A 24,839-nucleotide genomic window follows, 5' to 3' on the forward strand; every position below is an offset into this window, starting at 1 on the left:
TAGTGCAAATCACCCGGGAGTTCCCTTTGTACTTGCAGAACTCTGAATACAGGTGTTCACAGGCTCTCTTCCCAGGGTACCTTACTCAGGTGTCATACGTTACCACACTACCCACCACAGGAATCTGGCAGTAGAAACAAACCTGCCATTTAAGCATGGGGAGCACTAACAGGCCACAGGTGGTGAAGCAACACACCACCTGTCATGCTGTTTTGGGACTAGAGGGATACAACCCCTTTTCAACCTTGGGATCCCACAAAGGAACAACATATGCCATGTGGGGTGGGGTACTGGCTAACAAAACTAGAGAAAGTTTGGGGATTTTCCCTTGTTGTTTTTGATGACTCCTTGATCACTAAAACACCGAACAAGCATAACGGAGATACATACCTCGAAGCCCTGAAGACGGCCCAGGTTCATCATATCATTGCAACGTTTTGGTACAAGGCACATTAATTCAACTGCTTTCTGTTAAAGAAGAACTTTGAACAGTCAGGAGAAAGCCAGAGGGAACCTTAACGGCAAACATTCGAGTCAATGCTGCTCTGAAACAAGGGCTCAATGAAGCATACGTTTGGACCTAGGACTTTCACCCATGCCAGTTAAATTCTGGGGTGCCCCATTGCTGAAAATCCTCTAAAGCCCAGCAGCCCATAAGGCATACTTTGCCCACACTAGCCAGTGTTGTAGCCAATGGTACACAAGGACCATAATAACATCCAGTCATCTTTGACACCCCAGCCTGAGTGACCAGGGACCCAGGTACAATTGGAGGCAGCCTATTGCACAAGCCTGATGTGAAGGTGAAAACTTACATCTCTGAAGCCATAGCATGATTTTAACCACTCTACCATGACATCCCATGCTACATCCAGCGGAGTTAGTTTTGCTTCTGGTTTAACTTAGATGTCCCATTTCTTTTTCCCCCCGCCCACTTCTTTGATCACTGCCAAACATCAGTGGGCATTTCCTCTAATCAAAATCATACTGCATTATGCTGCAATATACAGATGAATTAATATATCAATATTGCCTATGTACCTCTGTCTCAGAACATTCCAGTCCAGCTTTTTCACTGTATCTCAGGAAGTCCTAAAGACAATGAAGGCAGTTCGCATTAGAAAGTTTTAGGAAAGCAATTACTCCACAAAAAGTGAACATCAGAATGTAACTCCATAGAAAGTGAAAAAAAATACTTTGATAGCACTTCATTTCTGAGGATACCAGAGAAACTTATTTATCCCATCACACAAGCAAACTTTGATTAACTCATTTAACATTACTGTTATACCCTTTCTACAGATGGGGAAAATAGTACCTAAGGTCAACTGACCGGTTGAAATTTGCATACTGAAACGGACCGAATTGGTACTAGTACATGGGAATCTGCCTTAGTCTCTTATTTTAAGCCACAAGATGACACATGTGTAGATACCATTTGGAGACTGTGTAGACCAGGGGTGGGCAATTATTTCGGGTGGAGGGCCGCTTACTGAGTTTTGGTAAGCCATCGAGGGCCGCATGCCAGGCAGCCAGGGGCAGATAAATATTAATTTTCTAAATTTTTTATAGGCTCCGTATGCCGGATAGAATGGCCTAGCAGGCCACATTCGGCCCGCAGGCCACATTTTGCCCACCTCTGGTGTCGACTAACACAATCATCTTTGGAACTACTAATTTTTCACGGCAATCATGTAAAAATGCAGGCAGATGACAGTCTGGGACTTTAGTTCAAATGAGGAAAAAAACCAAGAATCCCAGTAGTGTTAGTGATTACAGCCCAAATTCTAAAAGTGTCTAATTTGGGGCATTCAACGTGACACCTTGCCAAGACTACATTTTCAGGAGTGCTTTGAAGTTGAAGTTGTGGCCAAGTCACCTATGGGGGCCCTAATCTTGGAGCGGGCAGGGGGAAGGAAAAATAAGACAGGTTTCCAAGATGACATCCGAAACTACATACGCTGGAAAATTTAGACTTTAGTTTCTCGTTGTGGGACACATCAATATTTCAAAGTTCAGTACACAACACCTGGAGACTACTTCCACCTCCTACCCCACCATTGCTACTTTGTTTTAGCAACAGCTGTAGGTCTGTTTCAGTTAGAGCCGACTCGAGCACTGGGAAGTTTCCCTCTGGGTTGTTCATGGAAAAAGCACTCTCATTTGAAACTTATTCAATAGGAAGTTTGAAAAAATTAAACTAGGGAGGGGAAAAATCCTATTCTCTACCATACAACTGTTTTCCTCAGTTTTTGCTAGGGTTTTCTCCTCCAAGAAAAATCAGTAATGAGCTGGGCACCTTCCCAAAATGCTTAATTAAAAAAAGTTACAGAAATAGTAGATGATTTCAGTTTTCCTTTTGAGAAAGATGAACTCAAAATGAGATTTTTCTGTAGAAGTTGTCTAATTCCCCCAATATTTTTCAATTCAAAAAAGAAAAAAAGACTTATTGAAATTGTGATTATTCCCATTCCAATGCAATCATACAGACCAGGAATACACTTGCTTACAAGACTTATTTTTCCTGTCACGATATATCAAAGCATCTGAAACCTCTAGAGACCAGTCTCCGATTACTCCAAATTTATCTCGAGTATTGATTTCTATTACCTTGAGTAGAAGCTGGTATTTTGTTATTCTCTGGATGGGTTTGATCAAAAAGTCACTGAGGGTTAACCGCTGGTTTATTTCTTGCTGAAGCTCCTGAAAAAACATTGATAATTGCGGCCATTAAAAAACTGTAATTGCAACAAAACACAGAATAAGACATGCGAAGAACTATTCCATGAAGAAAGGCAGGATGCAATCGAGTGTGTCAGGTGACATTTGTTTCAGTATAGGATCGCTCTCTTTAGTCTTCTCTTCATCTTTCAAGAAAATATTTTAGAAGTCTATGATTTAAGACTCTGACAGTGTCACATTTTGGCAAGCATCTTCTCCTGGTTGGAAGCTGGCATAAAGCCTGAGACTCTTGCCTCCAGCTGGAGTTACAGCTAAGCAGTCCGCCCTTCAGCCTTCAGTGGGGTCAAGGTCTAACAGAAAGCCTTAAATGTCTGATACGATATAATGACCTGTACCCTTTATTAAAATGAAGCACTTGCCCTTTGTTGAAACCAGCTTCCTGCATCTGTGCACACACACTATTTATATACACACACGTGTACACGCACCCCAGATATACAGATACATAGCATAAATAGGCGAGTCAGCTCCCAAAGACTTCCACAAAAGTAGTTTCTCAGTACCAATATTTAAGACTCAACAATTGCCAGTAGTTGCCGGCTGGAATAATACTTTCCGAACAACAGTCAATCATGCCCTGTCAAAACCCTCAACTTTCCTCCCCACAGACGAAAGCCTGGAAAGACTACTTCAGACCAAAGAGGTTTGGCAAAAGGAAATATCATTGTTGAAAGTCAGTAGCTGAACTAATAGCTAGAAATTAATGGAATAAGAATTTGAGACAGATTTAAGAACCATTCCTGGACACAACAGAGAAGATATAAAGTCAAAATAAATGAATGCTTGGTTTAGCCTAAATCATAGTTTGTCAGCTAACCCTCCAATTAAATTAGACACCACCCATTTAAAAAGCACAGCATCTAGCACACGTGGTCAGGCTTACCTCAAAATATGCATCATATTCAGCTACTACGTATTCTGATCGTGGTTTGTTTTGGCAATACACCACGTACATGTGCAATCGTCTTTCCTGTGAAGGCAAAAAGCATGCCAGTCTGATCATGTATTTAATGATAAAAAGCCTGCAGTAGCCAGTGAGTAGGCTAGGAGGAAGCGCTAAAACTGCTCTGCTTGGTTTTGTCAATGCACTGATTTTCTAAAAGCATTTTGGACTTGATTCTCTAATCCCTTGAACTTCACATGCACATTTACACCTAAGAACAAGAGTATCTTATAAAAAGCATACATCTATCTTTAAGCCCTGCTTTTACAGGCATAAGCTACCAGAACAATGCCAGATGCACAGCAATGGGGAATTGGGATTGGTCCATCTGACCCAATCTGTCAATTTCCTTCGCTAAAAGGAAACGAGACAAAATTTGTTGCCCCTCCCCTATGAAAACATCGACACAAATAGACTTATGCTTCAAGCATCCATCCCCTCAAACAGCTTTCCTTTGAACAGCCCCACTGAGTTCAGTAGCACTATTGCCAGACGGAAGATTGAAAACAATGGACTGAACCTTCAAGCAGGAGAAATTCAACACAGCTGGTATATATTTTCAGTGCAACCAAGGCTCTGGCATAGTCTCTTGATATATCTTCATGAGACACCTGGAGTAAAAGTGTCTAGGCAACAGTACCAAACCAGCACTACATCCGTGTTACACAGATGATCTTGTCAGAATCCTGAACTGAACACCTGGACTCACTGACATCTATCACAGGTCTAACATTATCACCCTTCGAATCCAGCTCTCTATGGAATACTCCTAAACTGACGTCAAATTTCTAGATACCACAATGTAGATCCAAGATGGCACACAACAAATCACCATGTACAAAACCCTCCCCTCCAAAAAACAACTCACAGACCACCAAGCGTAAGCCCAAAAGATCAGCAGTCATGCCAAGCACATCAAAAAAGGGCTGTAATCTACAGTCAGGCCCTTAGATGCCACTGCATCTGCTCAGAGGATAACACTTGTAAGCCTAAAATCTTCCCTTATATAACAAGGACATTCTAGTACAATCTATTTCTTTACATGTGAAAGAGCTATCCAAATACCCCACATTAACCTGCTATAATATAAAAAGAAATCCTCCTGTGACCACACACCGCTGGTGGTCACCTACCACCCCATACTGGAACTAATCAGAAGAATCAAACAACTACAGTCAACACTCAGAGATCAGACCTGGAGAAAAATACATCCAGATCCTTTGCTCCTGGCTTTCAACCTATCCTCTAACCTTGCCAAGCTCAGAAGCAAACTCCCCAGTAGACACCAAGTGAGACACAGCCTTGCCTTAGCAAGAAACAGTTAACCTCAAAACATCTCCACTGCTACTACAACCCACACCTCCTCATAATGAAAACATCAGAATCGGTGGTTCCTACCCATGACTTTCCCAAAGCGTGATATACCCGATCCAACGCACCAGATGCTGCAAGGGCAACTCTGTGGATGAAATTAAACAAATTATATCTATGTGAAATTAAACACACACATACAGATATATATCTATATCTAAGACAAAGCCATCTATATCTATCTATATATAGTGTGTGTGTGTATTTAATTTCACCCACATAGTTGCCCGTGCAGCATTTGATGCATTGGATCAATGTATCGCACCAGAATGAACTCTTGCAGGAAAAATGAAAGACAGGCACAAAAACACCATTAGGAGCACATTTGTCACAGAACAACCACTCCCTGTGACCTCGCTATCCTCGTGCTCAAGGGAAGTCTACCTACCAACTTTCAAAGACAACCCTGGGAAAATTCATAAGCTGGCTGGACACTACAAACCATGGACCTAACACTAATATTGGTTTAATGGCACATTATAAAACCTACCCGATTCCTGACTTCTTCTCACATATAAAAGCCCTCCTCCTTTTTGATAGGTCTTTATCTCCCAGTAATCAGCTTCTTTTCTTCCACTAATCGTGTGCCTGCTACTTCTGGGAATTTCTCTCCTCCCTCTTCCGAACGTCTTTTACTACTACGCTGCTCTGGCTTTAATGCCTCAGACCCAAAGAAGAGTGTCTTGCATTTGAGAGACTGCCTAACTAGCCTAACTACACAGTTGGTCCAATAAAAAATATATTGCCCTATGAAATCCTTGCCAGATACTATTCTAAAAAGTAGTTCTAAATTAAGACATGATAACTTTCTGGAAAGGCTAGATGGATATGAGATTTTGGCCGTTGCTGAAGAAGTCCTTGCCATTAGTCCATCTGCCCTGACCAGCCCTGGTCCCTGCATAAGTTCTCCAATACTCCCAGCCTCTCTGCTGCCAGGAGGGAACCTAGAGTAGAAAAACTCTTCGCCCTTTCTTTCAGGCTCAGGTAGCAACTTCTGAGGTTTTAACCAAAGCAGCAGAAGAGATTTTTCACCCTTCCCTCCCTCCAACAACAAGGACAAGAGAAGCCTCCTCCTATTTCCAACCTTTGGACCCAGTGATCGGGCGAGGTCCCTTCCAGTCCTAATGTCTATGAACCCATCCCCCCCGTGTGAGAATGGGACGTGGTTACTGAAAGGAGGAGGAGAGGCTCTACCTGCTCTGTTTTGCTGTTCTCCCTCAGAAAGTGGACAAATGAGGCAAAAAAATAAATCAGAAGAGGGTTCCCCTGCTCCGCCAGGGCTGAAATTTGCTAGGAGGCTGGAGTTTCCCATTGGGAGTCTAGCTCCAACCCCAACTCACAGCCTCTTGACAATGACTCTGATAGTGTAAAGATGATTTAGTATCTATCCACAGGCAACGGAGTGTCATCTTTTGTTCAATGCCCCCCCTGTCCCCAGCAACCCCCCCCAAAAAAACAACAACCCCAAAACCCAGAATTTTAAAACAGCTTTTTACATTGTAGGGCATTTCAATAGCTATAGCAAAATAACTCTAGGACTTTTGAATATCTAGATTAACATTTAACACACATGAGAATAGCAAGTCAGCACAAATCAGACAACATGGGCTTTGCCTAGGACGATGACTGTGGGACACAGGAGACAACTCACATGTTTTATAAAGAGCTGCGCTAAGCGGTCAGGTTCCTGAAGACACTTTTCCAGTTCAGCCAGGAAAAAGCTAAAATTAAAGAAGAGGAATAACTCAGAAAGTCTCCCCATGCCACACTTGTGTTTCCTACCCTGAATTATCCAGCCTACCTAAAAGAAGTCGATAATAAAATTAATTGAGGGGGGAGCTGGGGAAAGGACCTGCTTTTTCCTTTAATGACAGCATGCTTTATGCATTTAAGATGGTGTAGTGCAAGAGGTCTGTTCTTGGATATGAAGTGTTTAATTGTGCGTGTGCTGGTTTTCATTTCAGCTGGTTAACCTCCCCTGCAAAAAACCCAAATGGAAAACAATGCAAAGCAGGGTGTTTTCAGCTGAAGACTCCTCATCCAATAGCCAAAGAGGAATGTGAAAACATCAGGTTTCACCAACTTTTCCGTTGGTCAACAGAGACAGAGAAAAAGTCTTGGCCAAATTAAAATTACTTTGCTGCCACACTTGTCAGTTTAGTTTCAAGAAAACAAGCTTTTAATTGAAAGTCTTTCAGAAAGTGATAATGAGGGCAGGTTGATCAATGAGGCTGTTCACGAATTTACAAAACACCGTCTAGCCTAGACCAGACGCTTTGAAGATCTATGGTTTAAAAACTTCTAAGAATTGGTTTACATGTGGAAAAGTGAGGCAGAAACACTTCAACAAAGCTTTCAGAAACCTTTTGACCATCACCCTAAAGAGACACAGGACCCTTTTTTTCATCGTCTTCCTCTCTGAAATTGAGGGATTTCTAGGTGGACTGCCTCCATCGACAGCCTGGGCTTTTGCTAGCAGAGCTGCAGAGGTTGAAGATGTGATTTCTTTTCCACCAAGGGCCCAGAAAGGTTCTCAGAGCTGGGAAGAAATTTAAGGTGCCCTCTTATGGGGGTGCTCCCTGTGCACTACTGTTACAGCCCCTGGGAAATGGTTCTTCCTTGCCCCTTATGCCGACACATCTGGTTTTCATTCCCTCAGACGTAACTCTGCTGGGAAAACTTAAGCCTAGGCTAGTGATTCTCACCCAGGATGCTAGGGCATTGTGGGGTGCTATCAGATCCTTTGAAGGGTGCTACAAGGTATGAGGAGATAAGCAAGTTGCACTGGTGATGAGTAGGGGGTGCACGTGGGTGCAAGTGCACCCCCTGATATCAGCTGTGCACCTCTTGGAAGCGCCAGACGCAGAACTGGAAGTGCAGTTCCGGTTTCGCTGCTGGGTCGGCAACCGGCCGCTGGGGGACCCCCTGTCGGTGATCTGGTGTCCCCCCAGACTCGGGAGGCACCAGTCGCCCATGGCAAGTTGCGAAGGAGATGAGCTGATAAGCTAAGTAGATAAACACAGGCTCAGGCTTATCCCTGCCAATGATCCTCCCCACCCGTTGCCCAGCCCTGTCACGAGGAGGTAAGCACTGTAATACATAACGTAGTTTCTCAAGTTGGGGGTACAGACAGAAGTGACAATTCTTGCCTGATCTGGGCACAGGAAGCAGGCAGAGAAAGTGGTCTACAGCCATGTCTGAACAAGTGCATGGCCACTGACCACTTAAAAAAAAGATGACCGCTCGGGTATAAATCTGACCCCTCACTGCAGGAGGATTTAGATGAAGACGTTTCAAAACATAGCATCTTCTATAACTTGTGTCTGCCAGCCTGTCACTGTTTTAGAATGGGAGAGGGGGAGGGAGTGGAGGAAGGTGAATCTGGGGGCGGGTTTCAGCCCGCTGGAGGGTGGGGCAGGTGCATTGGAGCCGCTGTGGGGTGGGGACCCACCGCACCCTCCAGCCCCAGCTGAGAAACCCCTTGAACAAGTTCCCTCTGCTCCCTTTCCCCCCCTCCCATTCTGAAAACAGCGGGGGCTGGTGGGGAGGAGCCGCCATTGGTAGGAGAAACCAGGTGCGGGGCAGCCAGCAGCTAAATTCCCCCTGGAACCAACAGTGAACTTCTGTTTGCTCCACGGGATCGCTGTCACACAGACCGCTTCCTGCAAAGCGTTCTCACTTACAGCGGGGAGCTGCACTTCTGTCTGCACCCAGACCGCCACAATTCACAAAAGTTATTTTCAGTCCAATGAGGGGGGGGTTTGAGTCCAGAAAGGTTGAGAACCACTGGCCTATGCACTAAGCACCATTAGGACCACATGGTAACAAGGATGCCGCAAGTACGCAGCAGAGAAGCAGACAGAAGCCTTATCTTGGCATGAATTACTCAAGTTTACACTTTTTCTCTAATTTAACACATGACTATGGAAGTTTACAAATGCAAATGGACTACTGCCAAGACAGAAAGCCACCCTCCAGATTTGAGCTCAGTGACCAGATATGGACATTTGGAGAATACTATTATAACAAAACATTCATAGGATTACAAATAAAATCAGGAAAGTATCAGCAGCCATCCTAATCTAGTTGCTTATGTGCATATTTCTCACCAGGGCCTCTATCATGTTGTTAAAAAGCACTCTGTGCAGAATCAGACAAAAGTCTGTCTGAAGACACTATTCTATTCTAATTAAATCTTCTGTTCAAGGTATCTGATACCGCAAATTGATCATTTAGATCAAGAGAAAGGGGAGGGTCGGCCTGCCAGCCCAGGGCTGGTCCCCCCGGTTCAACATGCTGTAGAAGGGTTGCGTGGGGCGAAAAGGTACTTTAGCACAGGGCTAGCTGGCAGACAGCCCCCTGCACTGAAGCACCCTTGTGACCCAGCCAGCCGGGGTAGTGTCTACATGTGCACTGCTGCTGAGTAAAAAATCTCGGCAGCAGGGTAGTACTTGTATTTACAAACACTACCCTGCTGTGGAGTTAATTATTTTACTCCAGCCTAATACGGGTGCACTTGTAGATGCACAAGGTTTACTGTGGAGCTAATTAGTCAACTCTGCAATAAACGGCTTGTGTAGATGTGCCCACTGAGACCAATGGAAGCAGAGGTTAAACAACAGCACCTCTGAATAATCGGACTATTGTTATTTAGTTACCACACCTACGAAATTTTGGCCTGAAAGTTTTCCAAGATAAATTTGAAGTAACCCAAGTGTAGAAGCATGGATAGAAGCCAAGCACCACAATTCTCATTTTATTTCTTTCCTTTAATAAAGTACAATTATCAAAGATGCTTTAAAAAGACTTACTCTTTGTGCCAGTCATAAATCTGGTGGATATTGCCAAACACAATTTTGTCTTTCCCTTTCATATCTTCAGGAACCCCTTTTTCTTCTATTCTCTTCATGAAACCCTTTAGTGCAAGAGAGATCAGCAATTAGCAAATGGACCAATTGAAGAGGAAGAACTATTAGGCTCATTTGTTTCTGAGCAAGTACAAGTTACGTGTCACAATACATAGGATTTCTTGCCTTAGAAGAAAAGCAGGAGTTTATAAATGCCTTTTAACACAAATTCAAAGCAAGATACTAGTCCTCGCTATTTTAAAAATTATACGACTTGCTTAAAAGCAAGCTATATGAGGATTTATTCTGCAGATGTACAATGGTTAACTAAGCCTTTGTTAAATGTCACTAAAGAGACAAGTGCAATTAGAAGAAAGTTAAATAAAAAGGTAATTTTTGTTGAGTTTTTGGATTCCCAGAGAAGTACAAGAGATCAAACTCTGAACAGATAATTTTTTCTTCCATTTATGAAAGAATGTATTTTGGGAGCACAAATCCACATAAGTAGGATTTCTCATGCCTCCTAAGCATTACGTTAGGAGTCTTTGGAGCTTTGCAGCTCCATCAGTTTACATTTGTATCATATTTCACTAGTATGACAATACACAAGTTGAAAGCTTTTGAAAGCAACTACTGTGTGGAAGGGAGAACAGGCACTGAGTTGATAAACTGACAAACAGTAAAAAACCCTGTTCACATAGGCAGCTAGTTTTGGTACCCCCTCATTTTTGGATCCCCCATTTTGCAACAACTGGAATTTAGTATGCCGACTGCCTCCAAGTCAAGAGCTAAGGGTCCAGTTGGGGACCCAAACTTTAAGCCTCCAAGAATTAGTGGATAATTCTGCAAATATCAGACAACTTGTACCCTATTTCTTTTATCCCAAATCATTAAAAAAAAACTAAGGCAAAAAAAACTCTTCATAGGCCATGAAGCTTGGGTGTAGGTACCAGATTTTGGAGGTATTAAAAATGCCAGATTCTGGTTTGTGCCATGCTGAATTATGTTGATGTTATTAGTAGTCAGTTCTTTTTTCAAGGAGGATGGGAACAAACTCACTAAGCAGCAGGTCTACAGAAAAGGACCTGGGGGTTGCAGTGGACAATAAACTGAATATGAGCCAACAGTGTGTCCTTGTTGCCAGGAAGGTCAATGGCATACTGGGCTGTGTTAGTAGGAGTGTTGGTAGAAGATCGAGGGAAGCGATTCTTCCCCTCTATTCAGCACTAGTGAGGCCACATCTGGAGTAGTGTCCAGTTTTGGGCCCCCCACTACAGAAAGGACGTAGACAAGTTGGAGAGAGGACAATGGAGGGCAACAATAATGGTTCATGGGACTGGGGCACATAACTTATCAGAAGAGGCTAAGGGAACTGGGCTTATTGTCTCTGGAGAAGACAGAGAGGATTTAACAGCAGCTTTCACCTACCTAAAGGGTTGTTACAAAGAAGATGGAGCTAGACTGTTCTCAGTGATGACAGAACAAGCAGCAATGGGCTCAAGTTGCAGCAAAGGAAGTTTAGGTTAGATATTAGGGGGAAAAAATCTCTTACTAGGAGGGCAGTGAAGCACTGGAACAGGTTACCCAGAGAATCTCCATCCTTGGAGGTTTTGAAGACCTGGCTAGACAAAGCCTTGGCTGAGGATGATCTAGCTGGAGATGGTCCTGCTTTGAGCAGGGGGTTGAACTAGACATGACCTCCTGAGGTCCCTTCCAGCCCTAATTTCATACAAGTTCCATGATCTCTGTATAGTAGTAAAAAGGTGACCTATTCTCCATCACAGTCTTGAAGCCTGGAAAGGTCTTGATCACAGTTGGAAAGGTCTCGATCACAACCCAGTTGAAGGAACACATTTGAGTTAAAACCTAACATTTGCTTTTATTAGACCAACTTACAAAATAGAAGATATCCGATTCACCCAAAAAACCTCATCTGCTTATGTCCTTAGACCCACACAGCTACAACCTACACCGCTGTAACCTAACATTTAGTAATATTTGCACGTGGCATCAGCAGTTTCCAAAGTTATTAGCAGCAACCCCACAGCTTGGACTTAGGAAGCTGCATACCAGGCAAGACAGAAAAATGGTTTTAAACACACATTTTTAAATGGGTGCTCTCCAGCCCACTGTTGATTCTGATGGAAAATCACCATTTCATTCTAATGAGCTTGTAAGACCATTTCAACTCACCTCTACCACAGTTCCCAAATCTTTGACATAGTCTTTCTCAGTCTGTACCAGCTCATTTAAGACAAACCTAAATAAAATAAATAAGGTTTATAGTCAGGATTCTCAAAATATGTTTCCTCTTCTCCACCATACACCATATTTTTACTAGAAATTAACAAAAAAAAAATCCTCCATCCAGTTCGCATGAAATGTTTCTCCCAGCTTTATGGTTCAATTGTTGCTGTTAGATGAAACAATCCAGTTCAGCATATTTCTTAGCTATGGCAGAGATGACATCTTGAATCTTCTTTACCGATTTTTTTTCTACACTGGATTACATGGAATTATATTCCCACCACAAAAAAACCCATATCCCTTGTACATCTACTCTTCATTTGCTACGTCCTGTATTTGCCATAGCAATCACCATAGAACATGTGCACAATCTGTGGCCTTGCCTCAAGTATGAAAAATTTTGCTGCCCAGAGTTTACAAACCCCTTCCTCTACTCGAATTTGCTCCAGACGACAGCAATTCAGTTTTATTTCTTGAGGTTCAACGTCAGGGCAGTGAATCCTATTTCTTTACTAAAGCAGTCAATTTGTTATGGTAAATAATGCAGATAAGAGTCCAAGGTATCCTTATTTCAAAGCTAGCTCTGGGTAGAACAGTTATCTAATGAACCTCCAATGTACACAAACAAGGCCAGGCTAAAAAACAATGTTAACTAAACTGATAAATCATATGATATTCTTTAGATGGACAATTTCAAGATTTACGCTTTGTCACAAACTCCCCCTGCTCAGTTACAGCAATACCAGTATTTGGCACTTTGTGAACTAAATTCCACCTGGGCCTCAACTCAATAATGCACTGATGGGGCTAACAAAACAGGGGGACGGCTTTCTTGCATGGGTTCACTTTCCATACATCCATCGAGTGTCCCACTTCAAGAGAAAGGGACAAAAGTTGACTATTACCAGAGCTCGAGTAAAGGTCCCTACAGGGAGGACCTACTGTACAAAGACGAAGCTTGAGCAATGTGGACTAAGGGGAAGTCTGATGTTAGGCCACGGTGGTCAACTTGCAAACACATACACATGGCCCACTGAAACTGGGCCATGAACCAAAGGGGTGGGAGACAAATCTCAAGCAGACCAACAGGCAGCATCCTGTGCAGCGGCAAGATACAGAGATACCTTGCTTAGTCGAGACAAAAATACAAGCAGCCATATGCTCTTTTACACAGAAAAGCACCCTTTCCTCCCAGGGAACTTCACAGACTACCAATGCAACATTAGCGCATCTTGCTAAATTACAGGGGTGTAAGTCGTAGCGCACTGGTCATAGGCAGACAAGGTTCCTTGGGTGAATCTGATATTTTTTATTAGACCAACTTAAATAGTTGGAAATGTTTTTCTTGGCAAGCTTTTGGGCTTAAAAATCCTTCGTCATGCTAAATTAGGCATTCTGATCCCGTAGCAATAGCTGAGGGTCTGCACGCTCAGTCCAGACAGGTCGGATAACTTCACAATTCTCCTTAGTCCACATTGTTCAAGTTTTCTCTTCATACCGGGGGTCCCTCTTTGTAGGTATCTTTATTTAAGCTCTCATAACAGTCAACTTTTGTCCCTTTCTCTTGAAGTGGCACACTCGATGGATGTATGGAAAGTGAAGCCATACAAGAAAGCCGTCCCCCTGTTTTGTTAGCCCCATCGCGGCATTATTGAGTGGAGGCCTAGGTGGGATTTAGGACGAGTGTGCCATACACACTGTTTTCACACTACTGCCACAGTGTGACAATAGTGTATATAAACACTCTCGTCCTTTGTTTGGCAGAACACACAGTACCCAAAGGTCCCCGGCGCGGAGATGTCATACTTCCTGTTCATCTAAGAGCTAAACTTGCCCCCTTGGGCAGGAGCTATTGAGTGCCAGTGGAAATGCCAGCTGCTCTAAGGAAACATCCTGCCAAGTTGCACGCGTGGGTGGTAGGCATGTGAGGCAAATCGCTGATCATGAGCCTCTGGGCAAGCATATGCTGCAGACTGTCTCCTGGCCCTACCCACCATGCTTTGCCAAAAGATGCGCTGACTCTTTCATGTACCAATGTGCCAGCAACAGAACCAGGCAGGACTCCTGAAAACTGGCTCTCGAAGAGAAAGGACCTTTCTGCTCTGTCCCCTCACCATGCAAGGCAGGGATTTTGTCTCCTGCATCCACAAGATCAAACAAGTCTGCGAATCACAAGAGCACTGAAAAGATGCTCTCTCCAGAAGTGCGGCGGCTACTCCGTAACAAGGGCCAGGGCTCATTTCAGCAAGGCTTCACAACAAAAGTAAAAAGCATGACCTTTTACTTCTGCTTCAGGAAGTTAGTTTGGCACCTACACTGACTACTTTACTTTCAGGCACCTCATTTCGAGACCATCAAGGCTTTGCGCTCCATATATAGGAACAGAAAGTATGAGCATCTCTTGATATTTTTACATTCATTTCTTAACCATGTATGAAGACAAGTCCTTCTGCAATTCCTTTTAAAAAAACCACTATTTGAAAGGGGATGCTGCCAGAGAACAAGTTCCCTTGCCCATTTTTCTGATACTGTAGATTAGGAAAAAAGGAAGAAGTCATTTACAAAAAAAGTACCCGTATTCCCAACAACGGCCTGTTACTGTATGTGCATTATTTTAACATAGACGTGCTTTCTTCTACTTGGGTGCAGGAGTGAATAAGGAAGAGGGAAGAAGGACAGCCTTCTCACTTCTAAACAGACCTGACTACTCAATATTGGTGCATCATAATAACTCCTTACGTTTACTCATCGAACGGTATTCCCAAGGACTACTGCTTTATTCTGGCAGAAATACTGTAGCCAAGCCTGTTCCTAGAGCTGTTTCTCCCCTCAAAGACATTTGCACAAATTGAAAGGCACACAGGCAATTATCACCTATGAATGCGTCTTTGCAAGGATTCACTTGCAATTTACTGGGAAATGAGGGTCATAGCTTGAGTTTGGATCTCAGTTCCCTAATATGGACATGGAATTAAACAAAGCTAGGAGCACCAGGCATGAAACACAGAAATAAAATAACTAAAGATGACAGGCTGCCTTGCTCTGAAAGCTACTAGCAGGTGTTACCAAACAGCCTAGAATTGAAGACATTATTTATACAAACAGTCATGAAATACATGTAGCTCACTGCTGCCAGAGCTCTTGAACTGCTGAAAGTTATGGTGTATTTATTAGCACTATGGCAAGCTTCGCGGTAGCAAAAGGCTAGAATTACAACCGGTAGCGGTCGACTGGTAACGTGTCAGTCAAACAGACACCGAAAGAGGTGTTTGCAGTTGCAGTGCAGAGATCCGAAGTGACAGAGATCCCAGTAAAGGACTTTTTCAGATGCGCAGGGCACTGCTCTTGTCTAACAGAACAATCTGCAAAAAAAATCACCCGTCTTGTTTAAGCACAACATCCTGTCCTTTACCCAGTTGCTTCTCTGGCTTCCCAAGACAAAAACTCAAAGAGGCCTGTACCGACTTTCAGAGCCCCAGGCCATTTTACTCCTGCTTGCTTTCCTGTTCTCAGCTACTTCCTCTCCTTGGTTTCCTTCCCTTGCTTTCAGTCGTTCCCTAACTGGCTGATATTCCTCCAGCTCTCTACTTGGAGGTCTGTTTCCCATTCGGGTAATGCTGTTTTAAAAGATTCAGTAGAGTTGCAGTGCTCACATGCCCGGGGTGTTCATAAATCAGAGCAGCCACATGAGCTTTTGTTATAACCCTTGACATGCCTTCCAACCCTGGACGGTTATTGTGAGACAGAGGGGAAGCACACAAGCTGCAAGACATGCCTTAAAAATCAAGAGCACTTCGAGACAGGGGTAGCCTCCTTGTCATACTCTTTATATTGTAATATAAAACAGGCTTGTGTAAACCAACCCTCCTGCTACTCCTCTTTCATTAGCAAGTATAAGCGGCATTCCTAACTAAAGCTGAGTCTTTGCGGCCAAAATGTGACTTGTCACTCTTGCCCCAAAACCCAAGTGAAGACAAACTCCCCCATAGCTTTCATCTAAGGCAGACTGACCTTCCCTATCTTATATCCCCAGTCCATTGTTCATCTCATGCAAAACCAACAGTCTCTACTAGATTTTTATAGCAAGGAAGCCCTCATGACTTTGTACTAAGGTAACAATCATGCTTTGAAAATAGTGAAGGCAAAATTAAGATCAAGAATCTCAAAGTGTTTTAAAACATCCTCATGTAAGAGTTTAAAAAAACCCAAAGTTGATACCAGCCCCTCTGCTATTGGTCCCATCTGTCATGCACTGGGCTGTATCTTCTTTCTGGTAGTAATGTGAATCTGAGAAATAACAAAGACAACTTACATCCTGCCTCTCATTGCTTTGGCTTTTTGCTCCTCTTCAAGGTTTCTTGGGGGAGTGGAAAGCGTCATCCCTTCATTTAAGCAGCCAGTGGCATCTTTTAAGCTTCCGCGATAAGATCCTCCTTCTAGGGTCTAAAGGAAACCAAACAACCAGAAGCATTATGGAACAAGCATCGTCCTTGAACCCCAGTGCCAGAGTTATCCTCCGTTTCAAGTCAACTTGGCAATAGTGAAGAACAAAAAAACCTCAAATGAACTGGAATATTCAGTTATGCTTTCCTTTAGGTTTAACAAAAAAACCCCAAACCCTGAATGTTGTTATATTTTAAGATGAGCGGGGGGAGCAATAAAACCCTCAGCATGATCATTGTAAGTGGACAAATTATTCACCCTTATGCAGAGACTGAAAAAGTTATTTTAACTATATTGAAAGAATTCAGAACAAAGCGAAAACTTTTGTTGCCCTTGAAAGTGTGAAAAAACTAAACTATACGTGCTTTATTGCAGATTATAATTGAGACTCCCTTCCGTAAAGCATCCAAGATTTCCCAAAAGTGGGTACATGGTTAGTTATATTTCCAGAGTAGGTATTTAAAAGTTGCTCTGAACCCCATGAAAAATAACTGAGGTTGCACTATGCAAGCATGTGTGGAATGGTTTGGGAATAAGGATTTTCTCAGAGCGGCTTTTAGTAGTGCTAGAAGGCAGAGTAGATTTGCACCTGATACACTAGCTCAGATATGTATAGCATGAGCTTTCATGAACCTGAGCTCCCTTCATCAGATGCTGTAGCAGTCTTTAAGGTGAAAATCTACCCTGCCTTCTGTTTGGCTTCAGACTAACACAGCTAATTACCTCTTTCTAGTAGTGCCAGTCACTTTTAAATTTGTCACCTCACTAAAATTGAGTCACAACAGGTCCACTTTGTTATCCACATGGTACAACCCTGTAGATATTTCCCTCAACTAGACAGCATCCTAGATCAGACTGAGCTTTAAGCCCAGTGGGATCACCTTACCAGGGAAAGATGCTTTCACTAATTCACAAGCATCCCAGCAGTCCTTTATTCTCCATATCCTTAAAACAAAGGCAAGGAAATGAACCTTCTCATGCTTGCCATGGAACTGCTTCGATTCCCCAACTTTTTCAATGAGCTTAAACCAAACAGTTGCCTGAATTTAGACATCCTGGAATGTCTATGTAAGGTTTATCAAGTAGACTAGCATTTTTAATCGTTTCAGGGAACAATTAAAAGGAAGCTAATTAAGAATTACAACCTTCTAGACCATAGGCAGCAGCCCCCCGCAAAAAGAAGATCAGGAATGACACCACAATCTAACACGTACGGTGAATCCTGCACCTGTTCACGGGGTTGATGTAGATGACCCTTGAGGTCCCTTCTGATCTTATATTTTCTATATCTAGGAGGTTAAGCTGTTTTCCTATTTAGGAGTGCTGTTTAAAGACCTGAGTCACAAGTGACAGATGCCTTGTGTTAGCTAAGTTAAACTGTCGGCATGGGGGATTCTGATAAATATAGGTGGTTTTTTCTTAATACAATGCAAATGTGGAAGCTCATTCTGAAGAACGACTCCAATTCCAAAGTATATTTGAAACTCCATCATGCCAGGTAGCTCAAAAAAACACAATGCTTTGAAAATTTAAAAAAACTTGGAGACTTCTGGAGGTGGAGTCTGCATGACACCATCAACTGTATTTCACTCTTTGCTGACAGCTACTCAGTTGAGCTACAGTGGTTAAGAGTTAATAAGTATGTAGAAGGTAGAGGATGGAGAGCAAGGAAACAGAAGTCAAGGCAGACAGTGCTGTGTTCATGCTACAGAAGCAAGTTATGCCTATTCCACACACCGTTTCCAAGGCACTACACTTACCAGCTTACTTTTGACCAACTTTTCTATTGCACTGACAAGATCCGCAGCAGTTGGCACATCGGAGGAGCTCTGACGAGCAGCTAGCAAAGAGGAGGACTGCAAGACACCAGTTTGCAAAGGAAAAAGCAGGTTAGCAGGATGTGAAGGGACTAGGAAAAAGTGACCAAACCGGCCATCAGTGAGGTTACGTTTGGGAAAGAAGCAGGGAGAACGTGGCACACAGGTGAAAGCGTTAAATGATCACATGCAAGTCAGTCATCGCCAGACCAGAACTGGAACTGGCACGGCGGCTGGGGTCGAGCGCAGGGGTTCGAGTTAGTGGTTAGCGTGACACTGTTAAGTACAAGAGTGAGAGTTTGACAAAACAAGCATCTCTGCCCATCCTACATACAAGCCACATACTCCTCGTTCTTGTTTCCCCCCCTCTCCCAGGGACCTTTCTAGCCGAGAGGCAGGCAAGCACCCAAAAGCACCCAAGACTGAAAACCAACCCTTTCAAAAGTGAAGGGCAGTCACGAACCCTTCTCCCAGGCAAAGGGAATAGGCTTCTTGTCCGAAATGCTCCCACCCCTTGTTGAGATGGGGCATTTTCATTTGCAAGGTTTGCTCAGCTCCATGCTGAACAGTCGGTTTGCAACACTGTGACACGTTTTTATTTTAAGGTGAGGGGCACAGGGGACATCAGAGTCATGGCAGCATTTCCCTTCATGGTAGGGTTTGCAAATTTAGGTGCCAGGATTTCAGTAGCCCAGTCTACATTTAGTTAGCAAAAATATAAGGGACATGCTCCAATTGTCGGGGTGAACATCAACAATTGAGCAAAAACAGTAGCTGTTCTAAGCTTTCGGCATCTTTGAACGCAGGGTCACATGATTGCCCAAACACGGCTCATAGGATTGCAAAGAGGCAACGACCATCGGAAAAAATGCAGCCTCACTTTGTAAAAGTCCACATGCCAGCTTTGTTACTCTTTCTTTAAAGCTGCATTGGTCTTTGGTCTCAGAAAGTCTCCTTTGAAAACAAATAAGAGGGACTAGGGTTTATATTTCTGGAAAATAGATACATATTAGCTCATCTGAAAAAAATATTATATATAATATAATATATTATATACATATACACATATAAATATACACATACATACACACACATATATAAATAATATATAATAATATTATATTATATATACGGTTCTTGTCAGCTGAAGATGAGACGTGCAAACTGAATCTTTGAGCCTCTTGGCAATTGGCTCCCTGCATGCTTTAATAGCAACGAGACTGCAAACAATTGCTTTAAAAAAAAATAGCTATTCCACTAGAATTATGAAAGGCTTTTTCATCTCTCAATCACTTAATAAAGGCTTACAGCTTTTGGACAAAGAAGGGCGTCTTCCTCAGGGAAGTCTCTACACAAGCACCAATGAATGAACACCGGAGATTAAGAAGTGTGGGTGAAGGAGTCCTGGAAGAAGTGACAGTGGAAATTGGGCAATTGGCCATCTCATTAAACAACCTACCATGCCAGTAAGAGCTGGCAGGTGAGGGCTGGCTGAGGCTGAATGCCACAGCATCAGGACGAAGGTCAGGAGACTAATCCTCTCCAGTTTAGGGCAGTTCAGACTACGCGAACACATTGCCACTGCTTTTGCCCAAATGATGCATCTAATCAACAGCTTTAATTAAAAGCAGTTACACTTCATCAGACGGGCAATTTACCATTCAACACAGAAACCGATTTCAGAATGCAGCAATTTTTGATAAGAATTTAAAGGCCGGGATTGTGAAGCCGCCAGATGAGCGAGGGGCATCATCTGTAGCAAAAGTTAACCAACAAGTGTGGTCTTGAAGAGTGAAACTAGATGAATGCTTAGCCTGCAAATTTCAAAGTCAAGCACGTAAATAAAATGTAGGCCGGTTGTCAGGCGGTGCTAACCCCTTCTAACTCCGACTCCCTTTAACCAGAGTCAGTCAACCCCAGTGAAGAGACAGCAGGACAGCAGTTCAAAGAACTAAACAGATTTTAGGCAGCTAAGTTGGAAAGCATTTCTTGCATTTCTATTGCTTGGCATCTTCCAAGCCCTGTATAGACATTTATAGAGTGCAGATGAAGTGAGAGCTGGAAGGGGGGAAAGCATTTGTGCCAGTACTGGAACTTTTCAAGTGGTTTTGCAAGCATCTCTCCCCCTTGAAGTCTTGATATAAAATCCAAGTTATTGTGCAAGCCTTCAAACTCCAAGTTAAAAAGTCCAATTAATCCTAGTGTATGTTTATAGGGACATAATAAATGCTGACAGAGTTCTCTGCCCCCCCATGTTGGGTAGATTATACAGCCCCATTACTTTAGTAAAAGTTTACCAGAGTCAGGCTGTTTCTTTCTACGACACCCCTGTGAGGCTGAGAAGTATTATTCCAACTTTACAGATGGAGACTGTAGGCAAAGAAACATTAAGGGACAGATCCTGTTCCATCTCTTAAAAGTCCACGTCGAACTTCAACATCTAAGTCTGATCTACTCCACCCTGCTCCAGTTTCTGGGTTTGTCTTAAAAGGTCAAGAGTAAGGTGCGTTACAGAAGTAATGGTTTTCAGGGACTCAAGCAAGGTGGAACAACACCATTCCTAGACACCCGGATACCCTAGGACCCAGCCCTAGGTTCCTGGAAGTGTACGGAAGAGCAGGAGACTGGAACCAAGTTCTCCCAGTTTTCACATTTGTGTTTTAACCATTGGACATTAACCACTTCTTCACAAGAGGCTGGCTCTCAAGGTAGAGGAAATCTTTCCTGGCCGGCAAACTGCATAATGCTCGATGGAGTCAGAAATCCAAGGTCTCTAGGCCCCTTAAATCAAGCTAATTTTTTTGCAATTTCTCAGTGGGTCTAATAAAACGGTATAATTTCTGAACCAAGAGTTCTAGATTTTTGCATTTCTTTAAATCAAGATAAGCAGTGGAGAGAGGGAATGCTTGTTGCCAATGCAAATGGGGAATGAGCAAGGGGACTCATGCTCCAACCAGCCTGTTTCGAGCATTTGTTTCTGAGTTCAATGGCTGCAAGTTTGAATTCAAGCCCAGTGGAATATTTGCGAGGAGCCCAGGTAGGTCTCCCCCTGTCCAACCCTCCTCTCTGGGCTCAGAGAAGGGAATGGGATGTCAGAAGGCTTTGTAAAACTTAGCTACCTTCAGAAGGAAAAAAACCTGAACACCCAAAAACCCAAATGCAAAATATTTATCTTGGCAAAATACCCAAATTGCCTGCATGTCAGGCATCACAAGTGGAGACCAGGGACAGATTAAAGAAAAAACAATTTCTGAATGCTGCAGTGAACCAGACAGGGGCAAGGTACTATTACGCTTGGCAAGGAACTGCCGGTTCTTGGTTTCTCCAACCCCTCCTCTCTTCATCCAGCCAGATGATCTTAGAGATCAAGTGTGCAAGACTCCAGCAGCTGCCTTCAGCCCTTCCTGCCACCACGCTGCAACGATCCCCCCTGACAGGCTAGAAGAGCTTTCCCTGAAGCTACCTTTCGCATCCTGGATCTCTGCACTGGCTGGCAGGCAGGAAGATCCTTGCTGCTGCCCTGTAACCCGAGGCTCCCACCTTAACTCAACCCTTGGAGCAAGCAGCATTTTTGTGAGCGGGTTTCTTGCTGTCCCCTGTTCTTGCCTCTCTCCATACAGCAATTACAGTGAGAGCCCACGGGGACAGAAGTGCAAAGCAATATCAGAGCTGGCAAGGGAGATAAAGGAAACAGCTAATGCAATGGTGGATTTGCACAAGTGTGTTAAACTCAGGAAAAAGAAAGACAGATCTGTAGATCAGATAGGCAATTAACAGCCAACACAACAAGCACCCGCAGGCTGCCTTCAGAAGCTGAAGTCTGTCCTTTCACTTCAACTCAAAAGCAATAAACTCTGAGCATCAGCCCTAAACACCATTACATGCAGGGAAAGAAAGGCCTGCAGATAAGTAACCATAAATTTAGAGCCCAGTTTCCAGATACAGGCACCTTAGGATTCTGGATTTGGGCGATTCATAGTTTCTAGGGTCAGAAGGGACCTGAGCAGATCATCTAGTCCGACCCCTTGCCGTGGCAGGAGAGAGTACTGGGGTCAAACGACCCCAGCAAGGTGTTCATCTAACCTCCTCTTACAGACCCCCAGGGTAGGAGCCAGCACCACTTCTCTTGGAAGTTGGTTCCAGACCCTAGCCGCCCTGACCGTGAAGTAGCACCTCCTGATATCTAACCTAAACCTACCCTCTGCCAGCTTGTGACCATGATTCCTGGTCACTCCTGGTGGTGCTTGGGGGAGCAGGGACTCCCCCAGTGCCTGCTGGTCCCCCCTGACTAGTTTGTAACAGGCCACTAGATCCCCCTCGGCCTTCTGTTTTGGAGGCTGAACAGGTTCAGGTCCCGTAGCCTCTCCTCATAGGGCCTGCCCTGCTGTCCCCTGATCATGTGAGTGGCCTCCTCTGGACCCTCTCCATGCTGTCCACATCCCTCCTGAAGTGCGGCACCCAGAACTGGACGCAGTCCTCCAGCTGCGGCCTGACCAGTGCCGCATGGAGGGGGAGGATCACCTCCTTGGACCTGCTCGAGATGCATCTGTGGATGCAGGACAAGGTGCGGTTGGCCTTCCTGACTGCCTCTCCACACTGCCGGCCCATGTTCATCTTGGAGTCAATGATGACTCCAAGATCCTTTTCTGCCTCTGCACTGACAAGGAGGGAGTTCCCCAGCCTGTAGGTATGGTGCTGGCTCTTCCTCCCCAGGTGCATCACCTTGCACTTGTCAGTGTTGAATCCCATCCTGTTCTCATCCGCCCACCCCTGTAACCTGTCTAGGTCCGATTGCAGCCTATTCCTCCCTTCCAGCGTGCCCACATCCCCCCACATCTTAGTGTCATCAGCAAATTTGAACAGGGAGCTTTTTACCCCCTCGTCCAAGTCGCTGATGAAGATGTTGAACAGCACGGGCCCGAGGACCGAGACCTGGGGGACCCCCCTGCCCACATCCCTCCAGGTTGAAAAATGACCCATCCACCACCACTCTCTGGGTGTGGCCCTCCAGCCAGTCGGCGACCCAACTGACTGTGTGGGTGTCGACACCACAGTCCTCTAGTTTCTTAATGAGAACAGGGTGAGAGACAGTGTTGAAGGCCTTCCAAAAGTCCAGAAAGACGATGTCCACTGCTACCCCTGCGTCTAAGGATTTGGTGATCCAGTCGTAGAAGGCACCAGGTTGGTCTGACAGGACCTGCCTCGAATGAACCCGTGTTGGTTGCCCCTAAGCATGAAATCCCCTGCTGGCCCCTCATGGATATGTGCCAGCATAATTTTCTCAAACAGCTTGCCTAGGATCGAAGTAAGACTAACTGGCCTATAGTTTCCCGGGTCCTCCTTCCTCCCCTTTTTGAAGATGGGAACCACACTGGCCCTCTTCCAGTCCTCTGGCACCACACCAGAGCACCACGAGTGCTCGAAAACCATGCCAGGGGTCCCGCAATGACCTCAGCCAATTCCTTTAGTACTCTAGGTGGAGATTGTCCAGACCAGCTGACTTGAATATGTCCAATCCCTCCAGAAGCTCCCTAACTAGTTCCTCACTAACCCTCGGCCTAGGTGCGCCTCCCCCGGGGCCTGAGGGGGGCACAGCAGGGAGGTGGCTGTTCTGGTCTCTGCTTAGGAAGACTGAGGCAAAGAAATTGTTAAATATGTTGGCTTTATCGTCTGGTGCGATGACTAAATTTCCTAGCGTGTCCTGCAGGGGCTCCATGTTACCCAGAACCTTCTTTTTACCCCCTATGTATTTAAAGATGGACTTCTTGTCCTTAATCCGGGAAGCTAGTCCCAGTCCCATCTCTGTCTTGGCCTTCCTGACTGCCCCCCTGCATCCACGAGCAACTGCAGTATAGTCATCCCTGGTGATGTCCCCTCTTTTCCACTGGGTATACGCCTCCCTTTTAGCTAGGAGACATTCCTGGATGCTTTTGGTGAGCCATGGGGGCTTGTGTGCCCTCCTGCTCAATTAAAAGTTGATATTTAGTCACCCGCAAGCTCTGTTGGATACTCAGTGGTCCATGTGGCTACTTTAAGATAGCTGAGCCTGAAAGCTGGATGTGGAAGTTCTGGGGTGCAAAGATAGGAAGGGACTTGCTAAGGGAACCCTGGAAGGCAACTGAGACTCACGAATAGTGCCCAGGCCTCCTGACGCTCATCTTTTTTAATTTCATACATTTGTATTACATGATGTTTTTCTGAGTCACTCAACTCAAGAAGTCCCCAAGGAGCATGTGTATTCCTACTGCCAGATATCAAGGGCACTTGTGAAACATAGCAACGTGGATGTAATAGGAAGGTCAACTAGAATTGCCTCATTTTAGTCGAGTTTATTATAAAGGAGTGAAACCTAGATATGTAAAAACACGAGAAGTGCCCATATGCTCCACAGCATTGAATCTAAAGTGGAAGACCATTACTTAATGCCAT

The 24,839-nt window shown here is 44.2% G+C and overlaps 1 protein-coding gene across 1 annotated transcript in view; it reads right to left on the minus strand.

Annotated features, from left to right (window-relative positions):
* KALRN (kalirin RhoGEF kinase) overlaps positions 1-24,839 on the minus strand; it is a 764,809-nt gene that overhangs the window by 49,452 nt on the left and 690,518 nt on the right. Inside the window, exons 37-44 of the mRNA XM_090045976.1 lie at positions 16,463-16,593; positions 12,097-12,163; positions 9,868-9,971; positions 6,708-6,777; positions 3,626-3,712; positions 2,611-2,703; positions 1,042-1,092; positions 391-468 (exon numbers count right to left, since the gene is read on the minus strand). Of these exons, the coding sequence (XP_089902102.1) occupies positions 391-468; positions 1,042-1,092; positions 2,611-2,703; positions 3,626-3,712; positions 6,708-6,777; positions 9,868-9,971; positions 12,097-12,163; positions 16,463-16,593 (681 nt within the window). The remainder of the gene's footprint in view (positions 1-390; positions 469-1,041; positions 1,093-2,610; positions 2,704-3,625; positions 3,713-6,707; positions 6,778-9,867; positions 9,972-12,096; positions 12,164-16,462; positions 16,594-24,839) is intronic.

Source organism: Crocodylus siamensis, chromosome 4 (assembly GCF_052110815.1).
Source record: "Crocodylus siamensis isolate JL-2025a chromosome 4, ASM5211081v1, whole genome shotgun sequence".
Classification (NCBI taxonomy): domain Eukaryota; kingdom Metazoa; phylum Chordata; order Crocodylia; family Crocodylidae; genus Crocodylus; species Crocodylus siamensis.